The 24,432-nt window shown below is 30.9% G+C and overlaps 1 protein-coding gene across 2 annotated transcripts in view; it reads right to left on the bottom strand.

The window, feature by feature from the left end:
- LOC130895705 (cerebellar degeneration-related protein 2) overlaps positions 1 to 24,432 on the bottom strand; it is a 171,589-nt gene that overhangs the window by 117,563 nt on the left and 29,594 nt on the right. Inside the window, exon 1 of one of the 2 annotated variants that reach the window (XM_057803180.1) lies at positions 4,392 to 4,768. The exons of the other annotated variant lie outside the window; for it this stretch is intronic. Coding sequence (XP_057659163.1) covers positions 4,392 to 4,440 — 49 coding nt within the window. The 5' untranslated portion in view covers positions 4,441 to 4,768. Of the gene's footprint in view, positions 1 to 4,391; positions 4,769 to 24,432 lie in introns of those variants that run through there. 2 annotated transcript variants of the gene reach the window in all.

Raw genomic sequence — 24,432 nt, 5'->3', positions numbered from 1 at the left:
AATTTCTCAGGCCGAATTTACCACAATTCCGAATTACAAACATGAAAAATTTCTACAAAAAATTATTAAGCGAATATAATTTATCTGTACCTAGTCAAAATTTGTCACAATTTAGAAGAAGATATCGAAGCAAGACGATTGCAGCTCTGTTTGCCTTAAGAGAGTTAATTTTATAAAATACAAATTTTCATGAATTAATAATTATTTCTTAAGAAAAAACAATTTGGCGCCCGTCAAATATATAAGATTTTATCTCCTTTATGCAGAATTAGACTTGGATTTTCATTAGTTTAATTTGATACTTTTCACATGAAATCATGTACAATTTAGAAACCAAACCAAAGTGTCTATCAAGCTTATGGTTTGAATATTCCAGCCGAAGTCATATAGAAAAACATTCAAGTATTGTTATTTTGACGTTGTTGATAAAATAAAAAATTAAAGGTCCATAACAACTATTTGTTTTAAACTAATTTCGTAAAGAAATACTTTTAATTTAATCCATTTTTACTCCAATATAAAAGCAACCCAGTCATTTAAAATTATTATGCGATTTTAGAATAATTATTAAAAAGAGTACATAATCATAAAATTTCTTTAGTTTTTTCGAGGTAATACCTCGGAAAATTAAAAAAGGTGAAACATTGCCTGACAGTTATTTTATGGGACTTTTTGAAAGTCTCGTCTTGACCGGCAAAAAAATTCTGACGTATCATCTCGCCTCTCATCTCGTAAGCGAGATGAGACTCTCGCAATCGAGAATATCGTGATCAACACTATTACTGATTTAATTTTTGGTTCAATAATAATGCAGGTATCTTAATAACAAATAAAATGGATCATATTTATGTTGATGATGATGATGATGATTTTTAACATAACAATTATTTGTTTTAAACTAATTTTGTAAAGAAATACTTAGATATTAATTTTTTCTTTAATAAAATAACAAAATTTGTATTTCTATAATTTAAATTTATTCAATTCTCTATGTCAATTTTTTTAAAACCTTTTTGATGACATGTCTCTTATATTAGTAATTATTTCTCTTATTATTTGGATTATATTCAAGGAAAACCTGTGGTTGTTATCTATTCAATCCTTTTGTGTTACGAAACTTCTCATATTACATCAATAAAACATACAAGTTTCCAATTCATTGTAAAAACATTACTTATAATACGAGAATATTAGATTCCAAATTGATAGCTAAAATTAAATTTTTCGACAAATAGGAAGTTTATGTAACAATTTTACTGACAGACCTTCTCAATAGTAGTAATAATTTACAATAAATGACTGTATCTTCTATTCTTTAAATATTCTACTTATTAGAATCGGAATCGATCAGCAAAAAAAAACAAGATAAGAAATTTGTATGTAGAAAACTAAGTCTCCGGAATCTTTTAGAGCGCAAATACACAAAAGTGACAGAAGCCGATAAACTGCCACTGCTTATAATCGAGAAATCAAAGCGTCCCAAATGTTTTACAAGTTTTGAAAAATTCATAATATTTTGAAGAAAATGTATAAGAAAAACTGGAAAAAAAAGGAAGAAAACGTCCGTTCGGCAATTGAAAATGTATAAAAATAATAGTATGGGCGCTTGTCTTATGGTCCAAAATGACGAAGAGGCTACACTATAATCAAAGTTCGATAACGATAATGGTTTTTCCCGAAACGTGGTACCAGGTATATCGAAGAAAAGCGACTTGGAATTTCTAAAAGAAGACAACTTAGAATTTTCAACAACTTAGAATTCCCTGGATCAGGTATCGGTCATCAAAGGTCGCAGGATAATATATCATTAAGTGGTTGGGGAAACAGACGAAGGATGAAAAATGTCGTGAATGTAAGTGTACCTGTATCGTATGTACCACGGCACATGGCGTGGTAGCTACAATGGTTTGACATTGGAATGCGGTTATTGAATTTCAACCATTGAATTAAGGCATGAATTACACTTTTAAACAATTTTACCACAGGGTAGTAGTCAATCACGTTCTTACTTGTTCTGATAAAGACATTAGACCAGAGAAAACATGCTTCTAGTCATGAAATTTGTATATAGAGCCTGGTACCATCAACAATTGTTTCAAGAAAACTGAGTTTAGATCGATTTTCTAATTACATAGAAACAAATGACAATGAATGATCTACCAACACGAATTAATAAAATTTTGAAAACATTATGATAATCGATGATTATTTGCCAGTTGTTTGAATTCCGTTAAAAAAACGAATATGATGACGAAGACAACACGGACGCGGATGTAGCCTGAAAGTCCACTTGAAGAAAAGACGTTCCAAATGCTATACAAACACTTCTTTGCATTTTGGCATTGAACTTTTAATTATTTATTTGCGAGTTCAACGTGAACCTATTAAACAATAAATGATAGCACTATCAATAATCGCTTCAAGAGAGCAAAGTTTCGCTCGTTTTTCGCAAGTCAAGAAGTATAGAATAAAAGTTATATTGGAGAGTCTACCGAAGAACGAGACAAACTTATTGGCTGTGTAACCAGCACGAATTAACAAAATTTTGAAAACATTATGATAATCGATGATGATTTGCCAGTTGTTTGGATTCATTTAAAAAAACGAAGATGGTAACGAAGACAACACGAACGCGGATGTAAACAGAAAGCTTACTTGAAGAAAAGACGCTCCAAATGCTATACAAACACTTCATTGAGTTTTTGAACTTTCGATTAGTATATTTGTTTGTGAGTTGCACGTGAATCTAGTACACAATAAATGAAAGCACTATCAACAATCGCTTCAAGATAGCTGTGTTCCTCTTGTTTTTCGAAAGCCAAGAAACCGTTGTTATAGAAAAAAAATATATTGGACGGTCTACTGAAGAAGTCTAATACTACAGAAACAGTTCTTCGATTATTTCAACGCTGAACCTTCAATTTTAAATTCTTCACTCAACTTCGCCTTATTGTATGTTTGTTTGTGACTTGTACATATATAACGGAGATATTTTGGTGGATTTATCAATTTTATTTATCGTACTTTTTGATTAATATTTTTATTTCAATTTAAAATTTACAAAAAGAGCACATAATTACATAATTTCTTTAGTTTTTTAGAGGCAATATCTCGGAAAGTTAGGTTAGGTTATTGCATAAAAGTTATTGCTAACACAGGCTTGAAACAGTACCTGAATCATATATCTATGAATAATTCAATTGAAGGTTGCTACTTATTTTTAAGATATATGACAATACAAGGATCAAATTTAGATACAAATATTTAGTAAGGTTAAAACAGATATTTCATGTTGGAAGTGATCTATGTAATAATATAATTTTGCTAATTATCAATGTGAATTAATATGTTTTAATAGAGACCAAAATTAAATCGAAACGTCAAGATTCTATTCTGTTATAAAATAAATTGCAATTAAAAGAAAGGTAGCCAAAATTCAAAACGATTCATAAAAAAAACATATTAAAAAAGGTGTGAAAAGTAATAAATTTATTTACTATCTATTAATTAACGTTTTAACATCTTGTTTACATTCGATTTTTATTAAGACATAATAATATTCGTGTCTTTTAACTTTAATAAATTTTTTATAGTAACTTTCTAGTGCGTTTTTCAAATTATGTCAAATTTGTGAAATTTTTTCGTTAATACATATTTTACAAATTTAATAGGAATATTTCGAAATAAAGAAGCTACATCTAGCTAAAATTTGGAACATTCAAAAATGAAGGAAGTAATATTCTATATCAAGTACCTTGTAATTATTGTAACGCTATTTACATAGGACAAACATCTTAACACTTATAGATTATAGTGAAACATCATCTAAAATTGTCTCAACCGATCAAAAAACATACGTTTAATTATTAGAATTTAAAAATCCTTGAAACAGAGTCTGAAATATGTAACTATGAATAATTCAATTGAAGGTTGCCACTTATTTTTAAGATATATGACAATATAAGGATCAAATTTAGATACAAATATTTAGTAAGGTTAAAACAGAAATTGAATGTTGGAGGTGATCTATTGATTAATATAATTATGCAAATTATCAATGTGAAATGATATGTTATAATATAGACCAAAAACAGATCGAGACGTCAAGATTATTTTCTGTTATAAAATAAATTGAAATTAAAAGAAATGTGGCTAAAAGTCAAAACGATTTATGAACAAAAACATATTAAAAAAGGTGTAAATAGTAAGAAATTTATTAACGTTTCAACATCATGTTTATATTTGATTTTCATTAAGGCATAATAATATTCGTGTCTCTTAATTTCTGGCTTATCCTAATTTGATTGTATTAGCAAGATATAATATACATAAACAGCTGTAATAATAACGTTCAAAATTAGTCATACTAATAAATATATTGAGTGGATTACCTTCTAGCATAACATTCCTGGCATATTCGTCTTCCAAATAATCACTCATTATGTAAACAAAAACTAATGCATTTCACTACAAAAACAGGCAATATAACGCAATAAATATATATATAGTATACTTTTTTCAATGATCGCGTACAAGTTTTTGTAGTAGAATGGGTTGGATTATTTAGGGGTGAGTATTAAACCACTTAGCAGCACACACAATAATAGTAACCGAATACTCGCCAATGTCAAAAGTTTCCGATATACACTAGTGATTTGTTGAGAATAATAAATCAATAGTTGTATTAATTATATAGACAGCTGATCGTAGTCGGTGCCGGTAATCGTTGGTTTTGCTAAATTCACGGATTGCATGGCGAAATATGCGGTTCTCGTCCGTGAACGCCGACGACATGCGCAAAAGCGTCAAACGCGTCGCGTCGCTTTGCGATCGATTCTTTAAATTGTATCTTATAAATGTAAATATTAAGTTTTTTGTTGAGCGTTTCTTACTTTTTTATGTTGTATAAGGAAACCGGTATTGGAATAAACAAGTTAACCTTTAAAACAATTATTAATACACTAGGGAAGGATGGAAATAATTTCTATTTTTGAGAATGCTCTCAACGCCTATTTTTTAATTCATTTTTCAAAGTTTCTGATTGATTTTCAAGATAAAATAGTTTGTTGATGCTATTGGTTTGTTGATGGTTTAAATCATACCATATTAACAGAAGTCAGCTGGTAAGGGTTGATACAACAATGTCTTCTTGCTAACCAATAGAATGTGGAGTGCCTCAAGGCTCATTACTAGGCCCTATTTTGTTTCTTCTGTTTATAAAGGCCTATCTAGACATTAGTGGTAGAATATGTCTTTTTTCAGACGATACTAGTTTCTCTTGAAGCACCCTGATCTCTCGACACTTATCACCATATCTAGTTACTTAAATCATGGTGCGATTCTAATCTTCTTTGGCTCAACGTTTCTGGAACCAAAGTTTTTCATATAAATTTATATTGCAGCCTCTTTTAAATTAATTAAAATTAAATTAAATAAATAATTGACGTCGTTAAATCTGTAAAATTAAGTTCCTCCTGTTTAGCGCTGAAATCAGTTTCCAAAGAACTGAACTTATCCATCTCCTCAACAGTTTATTATGTCCTTATTGGATCTCCGATATGCCCTTCCCTTCTGTGGTACTCAATTCGAGCGAATCTTAAAACCACAAAAGAGGGCTGCTAGACTTAACAGCAGAGCTCACTGCAGAGACTTCTTTAAAAGATTGAAAAATCTGATTATTCATATTATTCATCTTTGAATCCGTTTGCGTAATTCGTAAGCACGCTTCTCCAATTTCAAAAAGGTTGCACCTACCTACTTTACGTTCAGAATTAGTTAAGTAATCTACAAATTGTAATAATTTTCTGACAACACAGCATTACACTCTCTCTCTTATTTGTTGGCACACTATTTGAATAAATACAATTATTTCTACGAGGGCGAGTCAAAAATGTTGAATTAAATGCTGAGATGTATTTAGATTTTCTAGTAAACCAATTACCTCCTCTATTTGAAGAAGTCTCACGTCACAAGATGGTTTTTGCATGATGCTAATCACTTAATTAATGGTGAAATGAATGAATTATTTCCTGTAAGATGCATCGGGAGAAATGGTCCAGTACAGTGGCCACCAAGGTCACCAAATTTCAATAAATTGGACTCATTTTCAAAGGATGATATAATGGAGAGAATACGAAATGAATACTTCGTAATGTAAGGTCAATTACCAAATAATCGTTATTTCTTTGTATTTGCAATTCAACCTTCACAGTACCAAACGGCAATGGTGAAATGTCCGTTTTTGACAAAGAAATCATAGCTAAGTCACAATTAATTGTTAAATGATTAGATATAGGAACATAATCAGTGTTTTGCATAAAAAAATCAACATATTATCTCCAGAGCTAATAATTTTAACGATTAAAACGTTAATTGATAGTACTTTCCGAAACTCACATGAAATTCATTCATTTGAATAAACCGAAAAAACTAAGTATTAGTATTTGGATTCACCCTGTATCAGATTCAATGGATATGACCGTAATAAATAATTTTTCAAAATTTTCACTATTATTCCAATGCTTTGGCTGCAACAAATTTTCATTCTTGAATTTCCCTCACAATGAATACGTATTAAAATTGTTGGAAATTTTTATGGAAAATTCGTTAAAACTTACCCCATAGAACTCATCACAACCCTGTATTATTGCACTAGAAAGTCAGGCTGATTCTAAATATGCAATAAAATATGTTTCATTAAAAAAATATAATTTCAAAACGACACAGTAAGTAAATAACCTTCAAAAATGAAGTCTACTAATAGATATAATCCTTCAAATTTTCAAATTGATATCTCGAAGGGCAAAGGAGACACTGAACTTCATCACACTAATCAATCACCCTATAGTCCTATGAATGAGAGAGTAATAAAATGATGAAACATTCATAATCCATGGGAGTATCCAAATCAGAATTGGAATCAGAAGATGTACTTGATCATTTAATCAGTTTCATTTCGTTTCGATAAACAATTTATCGTCTATCTGAAGACAGTTTACCTTCAGTCTCTGAAGACGATAACTTGGTTCGAAACGCAGTGTAATCGTGAGTGTTGTTATAAGTGGTGTTTTGATTCCATTTTAGAACTGGACGAACTCGAATTTGACATTTGACGCAATAACAAAACACACGCAGGCGAAAATCGGTACTACAAGGATCAAGTGAAGATTGCTTAGATCTCAGTACACAATATAACGGAGTTAGTAGAACTGGCACCCATAACCTTATGTCATTTTCATGTTCTGACCTAAGTCAAGATGACAGCACTTAAAAATGTCATTAGCAGGACCGCCAACCATTTATAATTAAAATCCGCAGTTTTCGCCGCTACAAAAATAACTGTAGAGTCGGGATTTTTTAATAAAAATGACCTCTTCAATCTCTCCAACCTTTATGCTATGGTAGTCCAAAACCATTTGATGATCTTTTCCTGGTTTTCGCAGTTTTGCGCTCATTATCAAGCAGCCTAGATCTTTTTTTTGCAAAATAGTCAGGTCTCGAAGATATCATGATTTTTTCTAAATACTTTATAACTTATTAGAAGTGTCAGTGTAAAGTTTGACGTCAAAAAAGTAAACGCAATAAATTAAAAAAAAGGTATCCACCGAAATTGTGAAAATTGAAAATTTGGAGTATCGAGCCATCATCATGTACTTGTATTTAAAAGGGTTAAGAGGTTAAGATTTATATATGCTTAATACCCTTGGTGATCAATGTCCTTCATATGCGACAGTGAAAAATTGGACTGCAAGCTTCAAAAGAGATAAATTTTCCATTGAAGATGATGACCGAGCGGGAAGGCCAGTTTCTGTGTCAGTCTCCGAAAATATCGATGCAGTTCACGACATGATTTTATCAGACCGTCGAATTGGGCTAAAACGGATATCTGAAGCACTGAATATTTCATACGAACGCGTTCATAATATAGTTCACGTCAATTTGGACATGAGAAAAATTGCTGCAAAATGGATCCCCAAATGTTTGAATATTGACCAAAAGCGTGCAAGAGTAGAATGTCGCGTTCGATCTGTGCTCGATTTGAAAATGATGTAGACTTCTTAAACCGAATTGTTACTATGGATGAGACTTGGGTACATTTCTACGATCCAGAAACAAAGAAAAAATCGATGGAATGGCGATACTCTGGTTCTCCAAGACCTAAGAAGTTTCGTGTCCAAAAATCTGCTGGAAAAGTTCTTGCTTCAGTTTTTTGGGATGGCCATTGTGTAATCTTGATTGATTTTTTGGATAAGGATAGAACAATAACTGGAGATTACTATTCGACATTACTGACCACTCTACGGGCAAAAATTAAAGAGAAAAGACGCGAAAAACTATCCAAAGGTGTTTTGTTTTTGCAGGACAACGCCATTGTATACAAATCTCATGTTGCCATGCAAAAAATTCATGATTTAGGGTTTGAATTACTAGAACAACCCCCTTATTTACCAGATTTGGCTCCGTCCGACTAACATCTCTTTCCTCAACTGAAAAAAAGTTTAATAGGTCGTAAATTTTCTTTTAACGAGGAGGAGATAAAAGCTGTCGAGGTCTGGTTTGTAGAGCAAGAAAAAAACATTTTTTTTTAAATGTCTAGAGACGTTGCAGGTTCGCTGTAATAAATGGATCCAATTAAGAGAAGAATATGTTGAGTAATAAAATATTTTGACATTTAAATTTTGTTTGGTTCCATAGTAGGCTAAGAAGTTTTCAATATATCCTCGTATTTGAGGTATGGCGCTCAAATTTCACAAGGACATGAAAAAAGTTCAATTATTAATTCAACAAAAATGAATTTTACCAATTCGATTTCCGTGCGCAATGTAAATGCACCAATCTTTGATTTTTCATTTCAAAAAATGCATTTTAGAAAATTAGTTTAATTGAATGTGTCACGATTTTGTTAAAATACCGAAAATACAAAAACTTTCTCTAATTAAGTTCTTATAACGCCATCGAAACAACATCGTGACTCCTCCGGTTAAAATTCGTGTAAAATAATAGGAATTATTCTACAGGAGCTTTTAGTGGTAGACGTATTTTGAACTTTTCTTAGTTTCTTTGTCGTGATATGATAATTATCGGGAAGTCGCTTTACGACCGGTTTCGTAATATTTAATCATTTAAAAACACGTAAGTATTTATAGCATCGTTAATGATAAGATAAATTAATCATAACCTTTATTCACAGGGAAACTATAAACTTTGAAATTACTCCGATGTTTAATTTGTGAATACAACCAAATCGTGGCCAGTTTCACTAACATTTAAAAAGATCTACTATTTCAAACAATTAAAGAGGCCATAGAAAAAACAGCACTCCTAAAGGACTTAAGTAATCTCACAAAAACAAAGAGAACTAATAAAAATGATCATGGGAAACTCAAGAGCTGGAGTAAGAGCAAAATATGGCCACACAGAAGAATTTATAATAAATAGAAGGGTGAGGTAAGACGATGAACTATCAGAAATATTATTTACTTCAGTTCTAGATAAGAAAAATCAATAGAAAAAACACAACAAGAAATAGAGGGGGTCAAATAATAGCTATAGTAGCAAAGAATAAAAATGTAATCAAATAAATGTATATGTTTATTTATTTAAGAATTAACGGATGAAGGCGACAAAAATTTTAGATTAGGCAATTTAGCAAGAAAAGAGTGAAAGAAAAATCAGGTTAAAAATATGAACATATAACTGTAAAAATAATAAACGATGGTGATCGAACAAAAGAAGTAAGAGAAAATAAACAAGCAGTTTTGGTTTTCGACACGTGAAAAAAACACTTTCGTTTCAAAACGGTTTTTACAGAAATATGAGTATCAGTTTCGAATCTTTTTAGTGAAAAAATTTTATACATTTCAAGGTTACATTTCCCTAGAAATGAAACTATCAACACATCAAGAAACACGCTGTATTAAATTTGTGTTTACTGAGAGTCACATCAAGATAAACAATATAATTAACTGCCGTTAAAAAAACTGTTGAGCCTGATGATTTATTTTTTTATCCGCAAGTATTCAGCAAAAAGCTTAGTTCAATCACGTTTCAATGATATTTTTCTTGTTAATTAACGTCTCGTTCTCAGATAAAATTTCAATTTTTTTTTATACACATTTCCTGTAAAATTTCTCTACCTTGCACTGTGTCGTCGTTGATTAACATACAATACACGTTCACTTGATTTAATAGCAATTAGAAGCTTCACTTTTAACACTTTGATTAACTGTATGTCTACAGCATTATAAAGGACATTATTCAGAACAGTTTATACTTAAGTGAAACTGAATTAATTTTAATTTTTTTTGTCAATCTTGTCAATGCAATAGATAAATACATAAATTAGTTTTGCGTTGATAAAGTGAAGGCATTTCCTGTTGTAAACTTTCTCAATTACATTCATATTATCAATATTCATACCAATAGTTTGAACAAACAATGTCAATCATTTAATCGATTTGGGATATCAAATAATCGATTTAGAGAATACGAATAATACATGCAGTTTGTATACAACTTTTATTATATTTTTTTCTATTCTTTGATCAATATATATAGAGAAAAAAATTATTGAAAATTTTGTAGGTAGTTTAAACATATCAGTAAGACCACCATATTGCGTAATGTCTTAGGTACAACATTTAACATACGATACAACGTAAATACGATAGTTATTTTCTCGGTTATTCAAAAATAAGCATTTTTATCGTGATTTGTGCCAAACACCTGAAAGTTTTTATTGTATTGCCAAGAAATTCGAATATACAACAAAAATGGTTTGAAAGTGTTGTTCATTTTGACGATCCTTCGAGAAGTAATTATTTTTGTTGCCAGGATCATTTTAGTGTAAGTAATATTTAACTTATTCGCAGGTCGTACGGCCTGGGTTTTTACTGTTTATATCGAAGAAGCAGTCACACCTGGAGTAGAATATAGTTCAGCTTTTATATTGGTTAGTCTTTTAAATAAAAGTATCATATAACGAAGAAAAATTTTTTCCATGTTTACGGATTCACTGAAAACGTTCAATATTGATGGCTGCCAAAAAAATACTAAACAACATGGCGTCTTTAAACTTGAAATATGTGCTGCATACATTGTGTACTTTCTAATGCAGTGATACTTTTCAAGCAGCTGCCACCATCTCTAGGTCAGTCCAGGTGCTTCTTGGACAATCCTCGTAAATCAGTCACACCTGAGATGTTTAGTAAGATCTATACCAGATTAAAATGTTGCCAAGATGTTTGCGGCGAACACTTCGACATCTCCTACATCGACATTAATGTTTTTCTGTGTTTTTACATTATTAAGAAATAACCAGTATTATATATTAGGTATTTACAGTAATATAGGAAATTTGTGAAATAAAATAATTTTCTTTTTCTAATGTTAATGAATAATATAGAGGAGATTGTGTTCAAAATGAGAAAGTTGGTATTGGTCACTATCACATCCCTGTATAATTTTGTTTTGAAAAAAATTTGGGCCTTATCCATACTAAACACTCTGTTCACACTACCTCCACACCAACACTCACAATTGCACTGTTTGAAACGCGTGGTAAACGGTAAACAATTTACTTTCAGTCTCAGACGATAACTTGGTTATCGAAACGCGTTTCAAACAGTGTAATTGTGAGTGTTGGTAGTTCAAATAGTGTGTTCAGTTTGAATATTGCCAATGGTTCCAGAAATTCCTTGATTACCCTTATTGTATTTTGAAATTGCTTACAACACTCATGATAAAAAACAATTAATTTCTGTTTAAATTTTTGGTGAAGGCACTGGTATGATAATTTCTATCAGAATGAAAACGATAATACATTAATAAAAGGAAAAAGTGTCGTTATACGATAAAAATTTGCTGCACATTTTCTTGATAAGATATACTAAAGTTGCTTACTAAAAAGGAAAAGCGGAAGGGAAAAAAATTTCAGTTGAAAATAATAAAATGCATTTTTCTATCATACTTTCAATACATTTAAAAAGACTACTTTTCATAGTATAAAAGTTTATCAAATTTCCTATAAAAATGATCTCTTGTGCTTTTTGCGTACAATTCATTATTTCCTCAACGCAATTTAAAACCAGACGAAACAAATTTTCTTGAGAATTATCGTATAGACAAATAATGAAATACATTGAATTTTTCGAAACCTCTAGTTTTTTTTCCAAAATTTCCAAAAAATAAAAAAATCTCACACGTCAACAAGTTGAAAAGCCCATAAACCAGATGGAAAATACTAATGATGGCTAAAGTTGCAGATATTTTCGGATTATTTGAAGCGTGACAGTTTGTAAGAAAGTCTGCCAATCCAGTTGGTATAAAAACTTTTAGGAAAATACCCTCTATTGTTGCCGAACCAAAGCAATATGCAGGCCACTGTTTTCGTAGATCCTCCACTTCTTCGCTAGCAGAATCAGGATCAAAAACTACGGTGATAAACATGGTTGGTTAAAGTCAACGACCCAATGATAGCCAAGGGCTATGCTGATCATTCCAATGCTTGAAGAAATGCCCTTGCGGAGAAAATTCTTCCTTATCTAACAACTCAACAGATTCGGAATGTCATCATCTAATATTGAACTTTTGGTTTTTACTAGTGGTGATGGTACTAAGGTTTCTAGTAATATGTTGTTAGCACTTGTACTAATTATTTGATCAATACTTTAACACGCTTCTACGTATCCTTCCAACGATTACTTTTAACAATGTTAGCTATCATTAAGAGTATCATTTTTAATAGTAGTTGTACAAAAACATATACTATTTATTTTGATATTCAGGTTGTAGGTGATCTATTGATTACAATTATGCAAGTTGCGGTGATTTGATTACCCTTGGTATTAGTTCTTTAGCAAATGAATTAAACGGAAATCCCAGAGATGAATCAATTTAATGGTAAGCTTGGAAAGCAATGTCGAGTTATAGCGTAATTACTATGTCGAAGCGTAGCTACCAAGTTGTAGGTGTTGCCTTAAACTTGATCCGACACTCTTCTTCATCTCCTCCGCCAAATTGACCTTCATTCCTCTCTTCCTACCACCCTATCTCAATTCTCGTTATTTGGCGAAATTCGCTCCAAATCCAATTTGCCAAAATTAGATCAGTAAATAAATTCGAAACCGTAAATGGCTTTGCCAATTGAACTGTTAAAAAATCTCCAGCCATATTTTGATAAAGACCGAAATAGAATGTTTCAAAATCTAATTGTTGATACCCAAAATCAAGACAATTTAACAACAAAAACATATAAAAGGTTCTAAGAAATACTAAATTTAAACGTGGCACATTAAAACGACTTAAACTGCTTTTCTATAGATTATGATATTCCATATAAGATATCAGTACCAGTAGCGAGGCAGAACTGCATTCCATAATAGAATTGTAAATATAACAAATCTCGATGTAAGAAAATGCGGGGGAGTCGGCGGAAAGTTAAATTAGGAGAAACTCAAATGAAATGTCTTATCTATTCGTGCATTTATATGGAGAGTAAAATTTTCACTTTCAATTAAAGTTCTACAATGACACTTTTCTAAGAGCGAAAGTCTCATATACTATCAGATCTAATTTAAAGCCGCTATCTCCTTTTTAGGATTTAATACATACACATCCTGATAAATCGTATTTAAAAGGAGTGTAGAAATAATGATCTTCCGGTGATTATACGACAACAGCAATTACTAAAGAAAAAATTTTATTTCGAACGTATTGTTATAAAAATATTGATCATCAATATTTATTTACTAATTAAAGCATTTGATCAATTTTATATGTTTCATATAAATCGTTGACTTGAGTCGTAAACCACGTAAGACCGTTTTTTTCCTATATCAACATTCTGGTAGCATTAGATTGATAATTTTTGAATGTATCTAACAGAAAAACTCGTAAAGACTCAAATAAATTTATTACAATTCGAAAAATAGAAAACCTTGCAGCTCCTTACCGCCATTTTGTTTAAAGCTAATTGCACATTTTTAATAATTTGACATCTGACCACTATTTCAATACTTTATTCACAAAATAGTCTTCATGCCATATTTTCATTATTAATTTTTTGTGTTTACTGTAAAATTTGATGCTATGGAGTTTTGCGACCTTTGTATGTATGTATGGATTTGAGGTCTCGTATACACTGCGACCCAAAGGATCTATTGGGTCCATACTGGAGAACTCAGTATTTACAGCTGAACCATTAATCCTACTCCTTTGAAAATTCTAGAATGTGGGATGGCCTTAATTGCCAGAGATCTTCGTTTTATATTTGATGCGCTCCCAGGTGCAGTGCTCTGGAGCTCTTTAGTGCTTTATCTGCTAGACCTAGCGTCTTGAGGCGACAATTCTTCTGTTAGTATTCGTAGATTGAAGTTGATACATTCTGCAGAACTACTCTGGTTATAGTTTCCTAGAAGAGTTTTTTCCTGTCTCAGCCCTTGCTCATTCCTCCCTAGCTGATAGCACAGAAGGATTCAGGTCCCATGAAGGGCTTGTTTGCCTCCGATGTTTCTCGGAATTCATTGTAAGGTAAAATTATATTTTTCTTGCCCAGCTCGTTCAATTTCTCTAGGCAATCCCAAATGGGTTTGTATTTTATGACCTAAGTCGACAATATATCAAGAAAAGAAGAATTTCAATACAGATTTCACAAGTACCACTCAAACTAGACGATGAACCTAGCCCGAAGCTATTTCTTACCAGCATTGAGCAGTTAAGTTTTGAAGTTTTCTGAAATCCTGATGATGATAACTTAGTTATCGAAACGCGGGTCAGGCAGTGTAATTGTGTGTGTTGGTGTAGTGGTAGTAATAATAATAATAATAATCTTTATTAATAGCACTTGGCTAGAACATATACATATACAAAATTCCATATTCACACAGAAAGAAGATAAATAAATCAAATACAGTACTTCCAGATAAATAGCTACCACTTATATAACAATATTCTCTCTTATAAATGTTTTGCACAAATTCTTGAACTGCGACAGACTACCCGAATGCCTGACGCTTTCAGGCAGTTTATTGTATTGCTTTAAACCTTTGTAAAATAAGCTATTCTGGCTGAAATTAGTAGATACCCTATTTATATAAAAATTATTTTGTGACCGTGTATCATATTTATGTATATCTCTTACAAATTTACAGTTTTGGTGTAGGTGTTTAGGTACTAAATCATTCAACATCTTGTAAATAAATATCATAGTGTTATAAGTTATAATTTGCCTTACACTTAAAAGATTTGTTGTTTTTAGCATATCAGTTATTCTAGTATATCTGTCACAGTTCAAAATCATACGTAATGCCTTATTTTGTGTTTTCTGTAAAATATCTATCTGGGTATTATTCATCAAAAATAACAATGTGGAACAAAAATAAAAATGTGGAGCAATGATAGTTTTATAAATAGTTAACTTAGACCAGCAACTCAAGTTTTGTGACGTACGTCCTAATACATTACTTTTTTTAGCAATTTTATTTGTTATAAATTTATAATGCTCAGAAAACGATAAATTTTCGTCTATTATACAACCTAGGTACTTATACTGTACTACCCTTTCAACCATTTCATTGTCTATTTTAACTACACTGTTTGCATTGAGAGTCAATACCTTATTTTTATTTTTCAGAATCATCAATTTAGTTTTATTTATATTAAGTCTGAGAGAGTTGATATTCAACCATTCAAATAAATTACTGAATTCTTCATTTAGTGTTTGTATTATTTCATCAACATTATCACCCACAGTATATATCATAGTGTCATCAGCAAACAGCTGGATTCTACACTTTTTTACAGCCTTAACAATGTCATTTATATATAGAATAAATAGAGTGGGTCCCAACACCGTTCCCTGTGGTACACCATAAGTGGTTTGAGCATCGGTTGAAATATTATTATACTTAGTTACTTGAGTCCGATCAATTAAGTAATCTTGAAACCACTTGAGAATGGATGATCCAAACCCATATTTTTCCATTTTGTGTAATAGTAGCTGCCTGGAGATTGTCTCAAAGGCACGCTTAAAATCTAAGAAAACTACACCGACAAGATGACCCTCTTCCAATGCCTCTTTCCAATTAAACATCACAGTTTGTAAAGCGCTTTCACACGAATTTTTATGCCTAAAACCTGTCTGATAGTCAGTAAAGATTTTATTATCTTCAATATATTTCACTATTTGATCATTAACACATATTTCAAGGAGTTTTTCATATGGTGGTACCATATTGATAGGCCTGAACTCCTCACATTTAATAGTACCCTTAACTTTTTCAACTGGGATGACCATACTGTTCTTCCAAGAGCTTGGAAAAGTTCCCTTCTCTATGCTGCTGTTAATTATTTTAAGAAATTTGTCTCCTATTGCTTCAAACCCGTATTTTAATATTTGTACCGTGATACCATCAGTATTACTTTCTTTATTTTTCATCTTTTTTACTATTTTTCGTAGATCTGCCATTTCTAAAATTTTAAATTTTTCCATTAAGCATTTAACTTCTATATTACTTACAATTTCATTTTGATTATTATTTTTCACTATTTCTTTAATACTGTCTAGGAAAAATATGTTAAATTGTTCACTTATTTCTTTACCTGTGATTCGTTTATTATCAAATATTATTTCGGGTTTAGGTCCCTCATTTGTTTTGGAATTTATAAGTTTTTTTATTGTTTTCCACATTTCTGTGGGGTCGTCCTTCAACAAGTCAATCTTATCATTGAAATAATTAGTTTTCGTATTTCTGATCATTGATACAACTCTGTTTCTTTGTTGTCTATAATTGTTCCAGTCCTCATCAGCTTTTGTTACTATGGCTCTTTGATATAGATGATCTCTTAGTTTAATTTCATTACTTATCTCTTCATTCCACCACTTCTTATCTCCAAATTTTTCCGTATATACCACTGTTCTTTCTGGAGCAAACTGATTTAGTGCACATAGTAGATTATCGATTAAACATTCAGCTAATTTGTTTGTGTCTTGTGACTGAGGCCATGCCATGTCCATAAGTTTAAGTTGGAATCCCATTACATCCATAGATTTGTAGTTTCTATAACTTTTTTCTTTACGTTTTTCAATATATTTACTTTTAAGATCTACTGTAATAATTGAATGATCGGTAATTTTAGGGGTTGTTAGTACTTCGTAGTTAATATTCTTTTGGTTTGTGAGAAGAAGATCAATTTTTGTGGATGATATCCTTGTTACTCGAGTATACTTATCAATCAGCTGGTAGATACCATGCTTTGCGATTAGATCATTAAGTTTAATACTATAAAAGTGATTACTTGCCAGATCTATATTGAAATCACCCAAAATTATAATAATTGCATCCTGGTTCAGGTTTTCCATGAAGTTATCAAGTTTATTTAAGAACTCTGCATCACTTGTGCTCGGTGAGTGATATAAAGAATATAGATAATATTTTTGTTTTTCCAAGACAATTTCAATTCCTGTTATCCATACATTTCTATTATCACTTATATTAAGAATTTCTTTATACTTATATCCTTTTTTTATGTATATTATTGTTCCTCCTGTATGAGCACTTGTAGAAAAACTAATTACCGAGTTATATCCTATAATCTCTATTTCATTTGAGGTAAAATCTTGAGTAACGTGAGTTTCTGAGAGACATATAATATTTGGTTTATTTTGATTTGCAATCCACGTTAGCTCTGTTTTGTGTGTACTTAATCCCTGTATATTTAAATATAAGATACTTGTTCCTGGTTGCTATATTATGTTGTTTCTTCTATGTATTTCAGGATATTTTATTTTTTCTTGTAACTGTTCTACTACTCTTTTATACGCTTCGCAGGTTTTTTCATATGCCTTATGTTTACTATCAATGTGTGGTATTTTTAATACTTCTGCTGCATATTTACAATTTGCGCAACATATATCTCTTGAGTTACACTCAGTTGCTTTATGTTCTCCTGCACATATTTGACATGTAGGTGTTTCCTTTTTGCATTCTTTCGCGAGATGTCCAAACTTCCAGCAGTTATAGCACTGCTTTACATTTAGACTGTCATTGAAAAAACAACTTTTCCATCCTATATGTAGTTTTTTCCTATTCTCAATGCATTCGTATGTATGTACATCCATTTGCAGAATGACATTCATGTTTCCTCTGTATGTTTTAATTTTATGCACTATCTTTAATTCTCTCTCCTCTAGCTCAGTATTTATCAAATTCTGTAAAATAATTTTCTCTATGAGACTGTCCTCATCTTCTAACTCTTTTGGATCTACATTAAATACTATTATCCTAGGATTTTTCTTTTCGGGTATATTTACTTTATATGAATGACCCAAAGAAGTTTTAATGCTTTCGCACACATTCTGTACCTTTTCTTTTCCATTCTCATTGCACTTTATTGCCACTCCTCCATCTCGTATGTACTTAATTTTTGATACACCAATTCCGAGACCACTGGGATTAATTTTTTCTTCTATTGTCTTTTTTGTAGATTCACTTGTTTGGGCACTATCCTTTGGTTTCACTATTATGACTTCTTCCTTCTGTTTTTTCACTGCCAGACTGTAATCACCTTGTCCATTAGCTAACTTCTTTTTTAATTCATCAATTTCTTCTTGTAGAAGGTTAATTATTGTTGTTTTATCATCTATTATTGTTTCCTTACTCAATAATAACTTATTGAATAACTCCAAGGATTTTCCATTATTACATTTTTGACAGTATAATTTCATTACTCGGGAAGAAAGCTGTAAAACTTTTACTTCTGATGCTGTAAGCCCTCCACAATCTTTGCATATTGCATCTCTACATCCATCACAATCAAAAAGGTCCTTATTTTTAACTTTGATTTGTTTACAAATCTCGCATTTCATTTTTGAGGTTATCTTTCATGAAAATTAAAAGTTACCACCAAATATGCAGATTTCCACAGTGCTTTCAATTATTATAGAAAGACTCAACTTCACTTATAGAATTCCTATTCTTTAGCATATATTTTTCCACTTTTTTTCAGTATTTTTCTGTTATGAATCAAACACGCCGTCAACCTCGAAAAAATTCAATGAACTCAGTGTATAAACTGTGTGCAGTATTTCAGTAATTCAGTAACAAGAGTGTTCATGTTTTGAAAAATGAAACAAAATAAAACAAAAATCGTTTTATCCCTAAGTCGCAATTAAGCGTTCTTTCAGTTTTTTTCTCTTTTCGTACTTCCTGCAATTTACCGGAAACATTTTTTTTACATAAGTGAGTTCACCAAAACGAAATTTGGCCAAGCTTATTTCACATCGTTACGATCTACTTTGATAATTGGTGACTTGAAAGTATATAAAAATGAATCACCAAGAAACTTAATACGACGAATTTAATTACAAATTGTGACACATTCACTTATTTAGATGAACTGTTGTGTCTAAAAAAAAGAAGTGAAAGTTATTGTAGTTTGAATAATATGTAATCCGCCCACAGTTTGATGAAAGAAAAAAATGATTTATTGAAAGCGATAAAGCAAAAAGATTACGATTTAATATATTCAATAAGACCTGTTTTGAGTTCTTGTTGATTATATCAGAAATAGAAAGAAAGTTACCATAAATATTTTATGCTTATAGACATTCGTCGATCGTCTCATTCATAATCACTACGAATATTATGAATAATTATATAAAATTATGACAATATTAATTAGAAATACCTACATAAGAAGCTCCTTAATTAATTTTGATGTTGGCATTCTTGTACAATAATTTTTATATTGGTCTACATTTCTGAATATATAGAATTAATAAAAAAAAATTTGATCCTTGACAGACACAAACGCTTCTTGCTGTAACTTAAAGTTGACACTGGGATGAGTGCCGAAACTTTTTTGATGTTTTATTAACCATTTGAGAAATCTACAACAGAAGCATAAATATTTAAATGCTTTTAAGGTGTATCAGGCGCTTTTCCGATCGGTTTTTCATGGTGGATCAAACCGTTTCTTCTTTTTATTTGGTTTTTCTCCTAGTGCATCTTATATCACCACTTTTTCTGTCTTACATTTTTTACTTCCAGGTCTTCAAATATTTGGTCTTGTCTTCTGGATTTTGGTCTTCCTCTCGGTTTTTTTTATATCTATTGGTCATGATTCTTCTTAACTGGGTCATATTTTCTTAACTCTCCTAGTCTCTGTGTTTCTACCTACGTTTTATCATTTTTTTTTTGGATCTAGGATTCTACTTATTTTGTTCTTATGATTTTTAGTTTTTCTGTGTCAAGCTCATTACCTCAGCTGCATTAGCTACTATTTGTCTAATTATAAATACTCCAATATTTTTAAAAATTTTGTAAACTCTCAATAGTAGCTGATACTTCTGGTATAGTCTATTACCTTCTTGTATTTCCTCATTTATCTTTAGACTACTACCATTTTTTTTCTACCATTAGGGGGAGCGGGAACCAACAGAGACAAATAGTGACATGCAGTTTTAACCTACAGAACAAAAGAATATTCGTTTATTTTTCACCCCACGTAATACCTATTCTATTTTAGACCTTATTACACCAAGTGTGACGATTAATAAACCAGAAGCTTGTTTAATAACAGTAAAGTTAACTGTAAGCTACAATAAATCAATATACGTCCATTTCGACTCAATCAAAACACACGTATCATTAAAATATAACAATATAACAAACCTTGTAACTATATCATCCACCTTGTATATACTAACATGATATTGTGTATAAATAAAAAATCAGCAAAATATGTATACAACACAAAGTTCTTGGCAGTAATTTTTTATCAATGTACTGATACACATGTGATATACATGTAAATTGAAAATCTACTAGTGATTTGAAGATATGGTTTGATTACTTGGCGAGCATTCAATTAACCCACCAGTTTTGTTGTGAGATAGCTACTCAAAGAAGTACAGCAAAACAACCTTGCGAAAACGTGGTTTAGTTGTTTTTTTTTTCAACTATGTAGTGTTGTGATTAATGTAGGTGAACGGTAAACATAGTCTGAAAAGCAAGTATATTGGTAAATAAACAGGTTTCTGATTGAAGGTCTTTAGATCAAAGAAAAAGTGGTTAATCCACATAAAGCTTCAAATTTGTCTTTGTACCTTTCAGCTGTCATTGAGTTATCAGTTTATAGCTTTAAAAAAACTTTGAAAACACTCAATTTCTGTTAAATTAATTTCAATGAAGTAGATCTAAAAAGTACAACCAAACTATCAAAGAAAATAGAGGGAAGCTGACACTGGTATAAAAGAAAAAGTCGATTGTTTATCCCACGGCTGTCATTTTGACCTAGATCAACTATTCTCTTAGATTACCCAAAAAATACGTAAGAAAAAAGAAGAGTGATAAATCTGTATCAGTCGGCGCTCACAATAATATACCTACTTTAACAGTTTAATCGAGTTGATAAGGACGGAAGCAACCGCTGGAGAAACTGTATTCAACACGTGAAAAAAATTTATATACAGGGTGTCCCAAGACGAGTTAAAACTATTTGTATATGGCAAAATACTAATAGTGAAATCATGAAAATTTCTACGTTCAGGTTTTCGGATACGATCTTTTTAACTAAAATATTTTCAAAGATGGCCGACTTCTGGTTCCACCGGAAGTCGATTGTAACTTTGTTATTTTGAATAGAACATCCTGTATATGAATACATTTTTTAAATTTACGTGAAATTTTAGTATACTTTTGTCCGAAAACTTTTTTCGAAAAATGCAAACTTTGTGAATTATTATTTTTTTTTGTAAAAAATTTGACCGTTGTAGACCCTTGTAAATTATTTTTTTTTGCGAAGATACCCTTAAAGATATAAAAATGGTTTCCATTCGGTTGCTTTTAGCAAGGTCAGATGTATTTGAATTTATGTTGAAAAATCTTTCATTTTATACAGGGTGTGAATAAAAAGTGCATTTTTCGAGAAAAGTTTCCAGACAAAAGTATACTAAAATTTTACGTAGATTTCAAAAATGTAGGTATATACAGGGTATTTCATCTAAAATAACAAAGTTACAGTCGACTTCCGGTAGAACCGGATCGTATCCGAAAACACAAACGTAGAAATTTTCATGATTTTACTATAAGTATTTTGTCATATACAGACAATTTTAACTCGTCGTGAGACACCCTGTAGATGGATGTACATAAACATAAATCGCTTAGAATGCCGATAAATTTTATAAAATTCAAATTTCTCTTATACCAGGTATTATATTATAACAGTGTTCTTCTGCACAATGCCCGTCTCACATACATAATTTCTTGTAGTGCAGTAGAAGTGTTTGTAAATATTGGTAAAATACAATAATTATAACTAAAATTTATAGTGATAAGATAGCAAAACAAAACAACGTAGTGTGGATACTTCTGTAACATGGCAGGCGAAACTCAATGGGCGCTGGTGACGTAAGCAAGCGATTGGCTCGTTGTAAGAAGAAATGAGAGCGGTATAAAAATCTACTTTTTCCAAAAATTCGTATCGGCGCTTTTATGAGTGCTAGGCACATGTGGTGAATTACAAAATTTATATTACGGCATGTGTAATCATTTAAAAATAAAGCCCAACATCGTTTTCAGACCCATTAAATGTAAAAATAGATTTTGGTTTACAATTACTTCTCGCCTTCTATTTCTAAAGTTCCAATGAACTCAATACCACTAATTGCTTCGAAGAGATTGGATAGTCGCTTTTACAAATTCGTTTTTGTGTATTCTTGCAATGAAGAGTCATTCTAAAACTAAATAACTCGCAGTTTAATCGTTTTTCTCATAGAATTTACACTCGTCTTACTTGTCAAATTCAGGAAACTACTAAAAAAGTATTGGTTTGACTAAATTGAATTCCAATACTTTCAAAAATTTTGGGATAGTAAAAAGCCTGACAAGTGTCAGTCAATTCCATTACTATCATTTTTGATGATAACCAGTATAAAACAGAAATAAACCATGTAAATATGTATTAGACTCATAAATATATATTATTATTTTTTTTTTTCATCAAAATAAATTTGTTTGAAAATCATTATTATATGTGGTATACATCGGTATACTTTCCACATAACAGATTTCGTATGAATCAACAGATTTTATGAATATTTTCTACAAATAATTTAAACATCATCATTTCTTCATATTACGATTGTATAATACGAGTTTTCGAACACTCAAAAAACTAACAGTATATAAAATATTCTGTTTTTCGTTTGTTGACTATATTTAAATATTAATAATTTATTATTAACATAAAACGAAAATATTTAGATAACCATATAGCCCTTATGGGATACAACAATCGTATTGAAAAGACGCGCTGCTGAATACTAACAAATTTCAATTCTATTTTATACTTTTCCATGCAACTACGAAAAATTTAATCGATGGAAACTAAATATTATTGAAATATGACATTTTTTTGTAAATAAAATGTCAATTATTAACTTTTTATCAAAACTAAAGTTCTACAAAAAGAGATCTTCCTTTAGACTTAAGGTCTAGTTATAATACCAAAATATGCAATAAATTTAAAAGATAAACTAGTTGAGAACAAACCAAGAGAAATCACCCGACTTCTGATTAAATTGAAAAAGAAAGGTAAGCAAGAGAGGATGAACCATTTATAATATAAAAGAAACGTAATGAACTGTGAAACGTTATTCTTTATTTCCAAATTGATTTCGTCTGACCTGCATATTACCGATAAGGTAAATTAAATAAAATGTGTGAAAGTGCGATTATGTCGAGTCAGTTCAAACACCTTTTTTTGTTCAGATGTTACCGTGGATTTGTCTGCGGTTGAAATTTTAATTATAAAAATCGATATTCGTTCAATCTTTTGTTTCCCATCTCAAATTCAATCTGATCTAAGCATCGATACGGTTTTTTCATACAAACCTAATTAATCAGTTTAACCCTAGAAGAGTCGCGCTTGATCTATTACTTTGAACGATGGCGCTGGTCTCCCAGACCAGTTGAGAATTTGACATGTTGAATCATTTTGAAAACTCAATTTATTGTGAAATATGAAAAATAAAAACATTATACGAGGGCACATATTAAGATAACGCGAAAGATATTTATTATAATAGGAGACTCGCCAATTCTCGTAATGTTTTTAAAGAAACATGGTCCATAATCTAAGAGATAAGGCTTCTTCATCAAGTACATTCTCTACTTCACCTGATAATCTTGAATGTATAATATAACTAATATATAACTATAACTCCTTCTCTTGAGATCCGCTTTCGTTGACGTCGTTGAATTTGTTGTGAACTTATCCAGCTCCTTAACAGTTTATTATGAGTCTCATCTCCGATATGCCCTTCTCTTCTGGGGTACTCAATTTTAGCGAATCTTGAAACCACAAAAGAGAACTGCTAAATATTTACTCGGACTAACAGCACTTCTTTAAAAGATTAAAAATTCTGAC

The sequence above is a fragment of the Diorhabda carinulata genome, chromosome 6, assembly GCF_026250575.1.
Source record: "Diorhabda carinulata isolate Delta chromosome 6, icDioCari1.1, whole genome shotgun sequence".
In the NCBI taxonomy this organism is placed as follows: Eukaryota; Metazoa; Arthropoda; class Insecta; order Coleoptera; family Chrysomelidae; genus Diorhabda; species Diorhabda carinulata.
This window is presented reverse-complemented; position numbering and strand designations above follow the sequence as displayed.